General features: G+C 37.0%; 1 protein-coding gene across 1 annotated transcript; it reads left to right on the top strand.

The window, feature by feature from the left end:
* Nucleotides 1-2583: 2583 nt before the first annotated feature.
* On the top strand, nucleotides 2584-6672 carry LOC136429252 (very long chain fatty acid elongase 4-like). Its single transcript, XM_066419115.1, has 7 exons — nucleotides 2584-2673; nucleotides 3124-3204; nucleotides 3385-3441; nucleotides 4869-4983; nucleotides 5474-5601; nucleotides 6082-6216; nucleotides 6637-6672. Exons 1-7 carry the CDS (start codon nucleotides 2584-2586, stop codon nucleotides 6670-6672), a joined length of 642 nt encoding a protein of 213 aa, XP_066275212.1.
* The last annotated feature ends 3912 nt before the right edge of the window (nucleotides 6673-10584 follow it).

Below are 10584 nucleotides of genomic sequence, written 5' to 3'. Positions count from 1 at the left end.
TGACATCTAACTTGTTTGATTCAGTGATTCAAGTCATAAACCAACTGGAAAGTATTAGTTAGCTTGCTTGCTTGCGCCAGTTATATTCGTTTTGTGGCTAGTTTCCTTCAAATAGAAACGTCTAAAGATAATTGTTTTAAAACAAGCTGCCGGTGATTATTAATAAGCCCATTCGTAATTCCGACTACGCACATGCAGTGTCAAAGGTATAGGCCCCTGATAACCCGTCTGGGCATTGTTATCCAAATCTAGAAAATGTCGAGACGAGAACTGTCTACAGGCCAGGGGCCTTCACGTTTGACACTGCACATGCAAAGTCGGAATTACGAATGGGCTTATTACCGTCCTGTCCTCCTTTTTCTTACAGTTATCCACATGCATTGTGGGAAGTGCCATTTCACAGACCAGTGAGTAGCTACTCTGAATTCCCCAAAAGACCGGTACCTTGCGTTTATAGTCAAGTGTTGTACCAACATATTCCAGGCTTAGTCGTCAAATCTTTAGATACTCCAACAGGCAACTTTGAAACCCTAACAGTATTATCATGTCAATATGTTTTCAATGTTGCATGAGCTAGCTACTAGACTGTCGTCCGCGAATTATGCAAAAATGCCAGTGACGCCGGCGAAGGCCAGTTAGAACCTGTTGTCAGATTTAGAGGACGCACTTAGACGGAGTGTGAACCTGCGGCTAGCTGGTCAAAAAAAAACGTATTCGTAAGTACATTAATCCTTTTTGTCCTGTTACACATGGAATGTAATAGGTCTTTTTTTATATTTTCCTTAAGAATTCTTCAAAAGACGAGACATTTCTAATTGGAGGAATTGGGGAGGGAAGAGTGTGTTCCCCACGACTCTTTTCTACGTCATTTGTTTTCAGCCTTCTTAGGTACTAGTCTGTATTTTGATTACTTATGTCGCTGGGGTTTTAACAAGCTTTCTTTGAACGATGATTTACGGATTGGTAACTTTTTACACCTGCCCAAACGATAAGATATCATTACCTTCCACACCGTTTTTTGTATCCATTCGTTTAATAGTCGGGTGCCCTTGGCCGATGTCATTAGGATACTGAATTGACCTTCAGTGCTTAACAAGGGATGTTTTCATGCAAATTTTTCTACCAAGTTTAACCCGGTCGTCAATGATAAGAATGCACTCAGTCTTAGTGGCAAGACGGGAGGTGCGGTTGGAGAAATAAAGATTGTCTAAACCCAAAACCCAAATTTCTTAAAAAGATCTTCACTAAGAACAGTTGTTGGGTTAGACACATGCAACTGCTTTGAAACAATTGAATTCTTTATTTGACATTTGACATGAGCTTATGATTTGTACAGCAAATTGTAGTGAATAACAAAAGTCTATATCAACTGCCTGTTGACCAATGCAGGTTTAGTAGACATAAAAATATCCGAACAGCTCAAATTTGCCCTACACTAAGGTGCACAGGCAGGTTGCATTTCAAATTGTGTTATGTATATGATATGCGTTAAAAAGGGTATATGTTGACCAAAACAATGCTATCTTGTAACTTATGATTTATGTTTCGGTAAGGTTCAAGAATATTAAGATAACCACCTTTCAATAAAAAAAGTCGAACAAATTGACACCAATTTTCGAAACCTTATATTTCTTCATCAAAATAATGAGTGTCTTAAATATCCCTACATACGTTGAAGACACATAAGTACTGATGACCTGTATCACTTCGAAGAAAATTAGATGTTATCTTATGGTTACCTTTAACCCTGAATTGATAAATGATGTGAAAGGAAATTTTCTTTCTCTTTTCTCTAGCTTAGCGGGGAACAATGACGACTGCCCTGAAAGGTGCTGCTAACTTTTACACCTGGATGGTGGAAAATGGGGGTATGAAAATAATCACTTGATAATGACGTGTGTGTAACTTTTCTTTGAACACAGTAACAAAATAGATTTAGAAAACTGTAAGTTAAGGAAAGCAGTAGACGATTTTTCTCTGGCCAGTATTTCATTTCACTAGCGTAGTAGTAGTGCGAGGTAGCAATGCAGGCAATCATGGATATGGTATGGTCAGGGGATTTTAAAATTCTAAGGCAAAAATTAAGTCCCGATCTAGGGATTTCTATGGGGGAATTTATTCGTTTAGACCACATTAAATCAGAATTATTTTTTGTCAGTTGGAAAAGTCATGTTAACATTTTTCACGTTTGATCTGACAGTTTTATACAAGTAAATCTACCATTTTACCCTTACGCTATTTACAAATAAGCATATGGTGATCGCAAATGATACTGGGATGACCCAATACTGTCAAATGCACAAGCTACAAACTTGAACAGTTATTTTAATGTCCAATAATGGTGTTCTGAATAGAAAAAGGAAGATAAAGAATGATATCAGATGCAGTAATTCTAAAATATTATGTATAAATATGATCAGATTTATAAGGCTGTTTGTTCAATTTTATGCTTAAAGTTGTTTTCTGACTACACAAATACATTCAGATCCACGTACAGACCCCTGGTTCCTAATGCAGAGCCCTCTCCCCATACTTTCTCTGCTTGCCTTATATGTGCTTCTCTGCGTCTATGGTCCGAGCATCATGGAAAAGAGACGACCCTTCAACCTCAAGACCATCATCATTCCATATAACTTTACCCTGGTGGTTTTGTCTGCATACATGTTTCATGAGGTAAATGTATTGTGATTTTTTAAATATTTAAGCTGCATTAACATCATGTTTGTTGAATTTTCAATGGTTACGGAATAATCCGATATAAGACTAACGCCTTGTTATGACGTCTTTAGAAGTTACAGAAACTGAATGAGCTAGACTAAGTTTTGATTTGTTATCTCCGCTACCATATCACTTATATCTACTAGGTTGCACTGTAAAGTTAAAGGAATAAGCATTAATTACTGTTTTCTATTAAGTCAACCGTCATAAGCATTATGAGGATTCTGTTGCCTGAGCATTACGTTTCCCCCAAAAAATAAGTAACAGATTATTTGACAATGATGAGTACAGATATTACATTATCAATTTTTTTCTTCCATTATTACGGGATATTTTGAAATATCTTCTAATAATTTTTCGTCATATTTCATTGTTACAAACGTTTTTTTTTTTTCTCTTTCAAAGCTTTTTATGGCAGCCTGGATGTCAGGGTATAGTTTAAAGTGTCAACCAGCGGACTATTCCTACAACTATCTTCCTATGAGGGTACAGCAATAACCCTTATCTTTATCAAGTTATTTCTTTACTCATTTATTTATTTCTTGTCCTTCTATTAAGCGTTAATTGTATGGTACACATGTATGTTAGTTGTCCTTATTTTGGTCTTTCACTATTAATTTGTAACTTTTTTTATGAAAGCATAACTGATAGTGTTTCTGTCTGTAGATGGCCAGAGCAGGCTGGTGGTTTTTCTTTTCCAAAGTGATTGAGCTGATGGACACAGTAAGTTAAACACAATTCCACATTATTTTTCTTAGTGTTGTACTCCACATTACCGAGTGGGTGTTTGTTACCTTTTGTTCTAACATTTTCAAAACCTTTGTAACAATCTAATTGAGGGAAAGTAACTGTTAAGAAAAATTATCAACATTTATTTGTTGTTCTAAACATTTTCTACGGTGTTCCAACATGTTAAAAATTTTTCTAACATTGACCACATTATTGTATTAGTTTGTAAACTGTCGCAATATAGATTCATCATTTGTTCCAACATGTTCCAACGTTCTGAAAACATTGTCAAAACTGCGTCAGTTGGCTTGGAATGAGGCAATTTACACATCCTTGCAAAGTATAGGGGATTATCCCTGAGCGCCATGCATATACAGATCAATACAAAAGAGTCACAAGTGCCCAGCAGTGAAATCGAAGAATATACAGAGGCAGAGCATGATTAGCACCTAATTTTATGGGGACAATAACAAAAACCTACCATTTAAAAAATGTTGAAATGTGCTGGAACATGTTCCGAACGTACTGAGCTCGATTCTATGACAGATCTCAAAGTTGTTCCCTTCGGAAAATCCATTTTACACCTATTGCCACCCTCCAATCAGGTGTAGATTAGTACCTAGCTTCGGTAAGGGATGTCCCTCAGAAGTTCCCAGTTTCAGAAGAACCACAACTCGAACACGTTAACGCTAGTTTACCGGGGTCTGATAAGTTGATCGACCCTAATCCGGCACAAGAATGAACCATCATTTACAAAAAAAAAATGATATTATTGATTACATTTGCCACTTATGCTATATATGTTATATTTCCTCTATAGCCATGTTGATGAAAAAAAAAATACAATTTTAAAGGACTGCCCGTGGCGTTGAGACTGGTAGCATTATCCATATTGCCGCTAATTGCATCTGTTGTTACACTCTTGGCTTGAAGAAAGTGCTAGGGATAAGCAAAGTCGTTACGTTCCACTTTACTACGTCGCAAAAAAAAAGACCGTAGTTGCAATCATCCAAAGACGAGGTAAGTTTGTTCCAGTCTTGGGTGGTTTTCAAATGCTGGGTTTTCGTACCTTTTCAGACAGTGTTCTGGATACCTTAATCTGTCAGGTTTGCCTGTCTGGCAGTATTGCTGGGGTTGCCTTAAGCATATATCCCCACGTACCACGATATAAGTTTCCCCACAGATTTAGGTGAAATATCCTTAACAAACCCATCACGATTAATGAATAAAGAATGGTTCATCCATCCGGTGTGAATGAATCAGATAAATCCTTCCGGATATGTGTTGGTTTATTGGTTTACATTTTTTTTGTATTTTATGTAACTTTATCTGTTGACCACAAACCGGGTATATTACACAATTAAGTGGTTCACCTGATATGCAATCAAAATAATTAAGCTAAGACTACATGTTTGTTCCAGGTGTTCTTCATCATGCGGAAGAAGTCCAACCAGCTGACATTCCTTCACGTTTACCACCACAGCACCATGGTCATCAACTGCTGGCTAGGGGTCAAGTATGTGGGAGGAGGACAGGGTGAATAACTCAACACTGTACACTCCAATTGCCTTGAAGTAATACCAATTGGAACGCCGGAGCAAGCTCTCTGTTTTGTCATGATTGAGAGTAACTAATGTTTCAGGCGTACTTGCATCTGTGGAACTGGTCTTTAATGGTGTTAACTTCACGCGATGAGTATCATGTTTTTTTGTGTGTCACTCTGTGCATGTTTCGGCCAATTTCTAATATTAATACACACAATGCAGCATTTCCATACACCCTGATGCTGCTACATGTATATTCATTTTTGATTTAAGGGACTGAATTGAACAGTTACAAAGCTGCACCCTTGCAGGGGATGACGTATTCCTTCATCTATTCGATTGTTTGTCTTCGAGGTAATTCTACGCAGTCTATAATAAAAAGTAGTCAAACGCATCAAAATATACAAAGTTATGTTTAACGAAAGCCGTGCCATTTTCAAAGATGTTAATAAACATGTAACATGACCACTGTTTTTCTACAGCGTTCTTCCAAGCCATGTTGAATTCTTTCATTCACATTGTCATGTACCTGTACTACGGCATGGCTGCCATCGGACCACACATGCAGAAGTACCTGTGGTGGAAGCGGTACCTTACCTCCATGCAACTAGTTAGTACCACTGTCATCATGTTCTATGGATTATCATTCAGAACAAACAAAAAACCTACCAAAAAACAACAGAAGTTCATGAAAACCAGAGAACTCGGCGCCATGGACACAAGGACACCTTGTATATTGTGCCCTGGTCATTTTATACATACACGTGATTCTGAATTCAATCCAACAGAAGCAATTTGCGATGTCACTCAACTACTGATCTCCTACTGCCAGTTACTGATTTCATGGCAGCCTCACTGATTCAATAACTAATCTGCCACTGACCTACTACTTCAGTATTTAATAACTTGTGGATATTATTAACTGTCGAGACAGTAACATTTCAACAGAAGGTCAGTACTAGCTGTTGTACTGATCTCTATGGTTATAGTACTGTTAGCTTCCTCAATGTAACCACTGGACTACACACGATGTGCTATTATACGCTACACCCACGGTCATATGGTAAGGTTTTTGTTCGCTTTTCCTCAGATGCAGTTTGTAGCAATCCTGACCCACACAACAGTGAACTTCTTCTCAGACTGTGAATTTCCACAAGTTTACAACGTTGCTGTCATGGCCTACTCGGTTTCGCTGATTATTCTATTTAGCAACTTCTATTACCAGGTAAGTTCCGAAGGCTAAACCATGGTCAGTAAAACACTCAACAGCATTGTCAGAGGGGTTCATTCACAGAACATTTTGAAAGTTTTGCATGTTCACAGAATGGTGATTAATAGAAACACTGTCTTGTATCATGCCATCCTTTTTCTGTAAGGCTACACAGATGTATTTCCGAGGTTCTCATTGTAAGGTTAGAACATAGCAATTCAGCATCATTAAAGGGTCTTAATTAAGTTTTGTTTTTGTATTGATTTTCCAGTTAACCATATATGTGAACATCATAAAAGCTCTCAAGCTTAGTTTTTGTGTTGATTTTCCAGTTAGCCATATGTAAAAAATATTTACATATTAGGTAACTGGTTTGATCATGGAAACAATTTGCACACTTGAACCTTGATGACCTGAATCTTATTTTCATTTCAGGAATATGTGAAAAGAGCCAGCCAGAAGAAGCAATAGGCCGTTATTTTTATTGTGCATATTTTAGTTTTATTGCCCATTTCAATTAAAAGACATAAGCAATGTTGTTAATTTGATTTGTATTTTCATGTGTCTACTTCTCTACAGTCTTTGTCATCGTTTAGTTATGATGATATGTATACGTTGAATATTAGTTAGAGATAATCGAATCGTAATCCAGTTCGGCTTATAAACCATGATTTACCTACCCGATGGCTTGAATTGAGGACTAACATGTTGTAGGTCAGGATGTGGGCTACGATGCAATCTTAAGCTTGTATTGACAGTATCGGGTGTTTTTTAAACTGAGATCGGCCCATTTTTTGTAGAAGTTATACTCTTAAGTTTATGTGTTGCACAGTTTGCATAAAATTACCAAGCTGTGATACATTGCACTGACTTATGCTCTAGTTTAGATATTCTATGAATACAAAGTGGTATGATGTTATGGTATTTAAAAAAAAGTTACTTGTACTGGCATATATTTGGTCCTGTTAGTTAATAGATTTGATGTGTTATGGCACGCTTTACTGAATAGATATAAAATACAGAAGGAAACTTCTTTGCAACTGTACTACATTGTGTTATTCAAGATTATGTCTTATTCAAGATTATAATTATGATCAAACTTCAGACTTACTCTCAGCGTTAACCTCTCATTTATTTAGTTGTGAACTGCTCTCGGTTAGTATACGTGAAGCATTTGACGTTTTACATCCCTTTGACTCTGACTGGGTAAATCATGTAAATGACATTTTTTAAGTATAACGGTTTAGGCATGCATGGAAAAACTCTAGGTCATACAAAGTTGATGTGTTAAATGATCGATTATGAACCCGTTTACAGGATATATACATACAAGAATGACATACTTCTATTCAATTCAAAGCTTTCCACTTATTCTGTGTTAAAGAAAAGGCACGAACAAGAAAAATACCTGTCGGATATACAGAATTTTGAAGTTCGTAGAGCGATCACCAAGATAGGAATAAATAGTCCTAAATTGAATGTGGAAATCGGAATCGGAACATTGAATTCCCCGTGACCAGATGCTTTGTCCATTCTGTCCAAATGGGATTGAAGATGAACGAAACTTTATCCTAGATTGTTCACGATATCATGATAAATGCTCAAAGCTGTTCAACCTTCTTAAGGCTTGCTCAACGGAATTTGATACATTCCATTCTGTAGATCAATTCAAGTACATTCTAGAAGGAGAGAAGCCTTACTGTGTACATATAGGTAAATATATCAAAGAATGTTTAGATCTTAGAACTAGTAGTGTAAGTTAAACTCGACATGTTGAGTTATTCAAGAACTTGTACTAGGTTAATCATTTTGTATCCCATGTTGTTGTTTGCATGTATAGCTGTAGAAGACCTCACGAACGTCGCTGTACTTTTTTGTGTCAATAAAGATTGTTGTATCGTACGGTTCTTCGAGATGCATTGTGGGTAATCTGTCAAAGTTTAGGAATCCTGGTGCATAAAAAAACACGCCTGAAAATGTATTAAGCATGGTTTAAACAATAACTAGGGAACTTGACATAATACAGTGCTAAACTTTCTTCCAACACTAATGTATTCACGGATCACATTTTCGACGACCACTGTCGCCTTCAGGATCAATAATGACCAATCACTGCCGAACGTAAACTCGCGAGAGTTACAGACACGTGTCAAACGTGGCAGAAAAATTATAACGCCCACTGTCTCTGTTGAGTGATGGTTGGAGTGCCATGAGGTATATGGCCTCCTTTATACCTCTCATAAAGTAGTCCTGCTCAGTGTCCAGTAGTCTGACTTTGTCCAATGAAACGGTATGGCCCGGAGATTCAATGTGGATGTGTTGAGAGACTTCAGACGAATGCGAGCTGGGGCGTTTGTGTTCAAGGAATCTAGTTCTCAATGAGCGTTCTGTCTCACCGATGTAGAACTCTTCGCAAGTCCCTTGTCTAGTGGTTCCTTGACACGGTTTGGTGCGGTCGCCTTGTCAATGTCCCACTTAGGGTACTCACAGTCCTTCAGTGCCTGCTGGATGTGTTGCTTCTATGTCTTCTGTCCTTTTTGTTTCTAAGGAACAAAGCGAATCAGCAGTCATAACTTGAATAAAGACACGGGCAGATATCATAATGTAGCCCCTGACCAAAGGTTTTGCCCATTTTTTCCAAAGCAAACTACAGATGAATTTCACTTAGTCATTGAATGTCCAGGATATGATTTTTTACGCAATAAGTTATTCACATCAATTAAAATATATTTTAAGAGTTTTGATGCTACAGATATATTTATATTTTATATATGCAAAATAGGTAAATATATAACAGACTGCTTTGTATTTAAAAAATACCCAAACTAATGACCAGTCCCACTCGATTGTAACACTATATCAAGGACATATGCTAGCACTTATTGTGTCAATAATTAGGATGTTAAGTCTTATTCTATACGCTACATTATGTTATACAGTTGTTGCCATATATTTTACCGTAATACTATATAGTTGTCGTGCAAATAAAGTTCATCATTCATATGCCAGCGCACTGCTTGTTCTTTTTCGTCCTTTTATACTCTATAGGAAATTGATTTGTATGGCCAGTCATGATGAAACTGAGGTCGGGTGCGGAAAAGCAACCGGCAACGGCTATTGAATACAGTTCACAAGTCACAGATATACTTAACCCTATCTAGACTAGGAGGAGTGCTAAAAGTGCCCTCGCTAACTTTGATGCCGTATAACTGCCGAACGACGTGTGGTAGGATCACCTAACTTAGTGACTTTTTCTAGATTTAGTTGGCAATAGTTATATAGGTTTACCAATTTTTGTGTTGCCATAGCAACAGATTATTTTACGAAATTCACTGATTTCGGTTAACCAATGAGGCTTTAAGGTTTTCTTGCTCAACCACACTGGTTCTGCTGCATTATTACCATAATATGTAAATTAATGTGATTTTCATGATTTAACATTAAAAAATCATGCTTATATGATGACGTCATCGGTCAAAATCCAAGATGGCAGACCATATCATTAGTTCAGGAATAAACAGGCTTTCCCCCTTCACATTCGTAACAACCTAGCATTTTCTTATTGATAACCGAAAACATTCAGATTAACTTTCTAGGCAATTTTCATTGAGTTTGGGGGTTATAAGTTAAAATCTATTTTCAAGATTCCGATCAAAGATGGCGGATCCCAAGGGAAAGCTGAATACAAAATACGTCATTCTATGACATCATTTTGACCTGCGGTTGCCATGGATAACAGAACTCTAAGAAACGTTGAATATTGATCAGACGCCTTTTTTGCAAACGTTTTGTTGAACATCCTTTTGTAATATCGGAATTCCCCATTTAGACGGTTTGGGATACTGTACATAGGTAATTAAGAAAGAGAAGGATATCGATAGATATCATTTATGCAAATAGATACCTAATAAATGGCAAATACTATAACTCTATAATGGTTAATGATTAGGATTTCATTCTTGTATGCATGTGGAAGTTAAGTAGATTATTTAAGTGGACATTATCAGACATAAATCATGCAAATGAGGGCCTCATTTACGTAGTTTATGAGGGAACGCTACAATAGCATTGTTTGCTGAGATTAGACCCCTCTCTTCGAACAACTTATTTTGGGTAGAGAAGATGATCAACTGTCATAATTCATACAAATGAGATTCTTATATGCATGATGATGGGGAAACATTTATGATATACCACTCGAAAAGGCCAAGATCAATCGGGGAAGGTATAGGATCGTGGAACTCAAGCTACTTCATATTACGTAATAACGATACCAAATCACAGGAGTTAGATAGGATTAGATTTGTGCTGCTGAAGCTTCATCTTCATATCGATGACATGGACTATGTTATAGATTCTTGAAGTCACACACACACACACACA

This window comes from Branchiostoma lanceolatum, chromosome 3 (genome assembly GCF_035083965.1).
Source record: "Branchiostoma lanceolatum isolate klBraLanc5 chromosome 3, klBraLanc5.hap2, whole genome shotgun sequence".
NCBI lineage: Eukaryota > Metazoa > Chordata > Leptocardii > Amphioxiformes > Branchiostomatidae > Branchiostoma > Branchiostoma lanceolatum.
The sequence above is the reverse complement of the archived record's forward strand: the minus strand, read 5'-3'. Positions and strand labels throughout refer to the sequence as shown.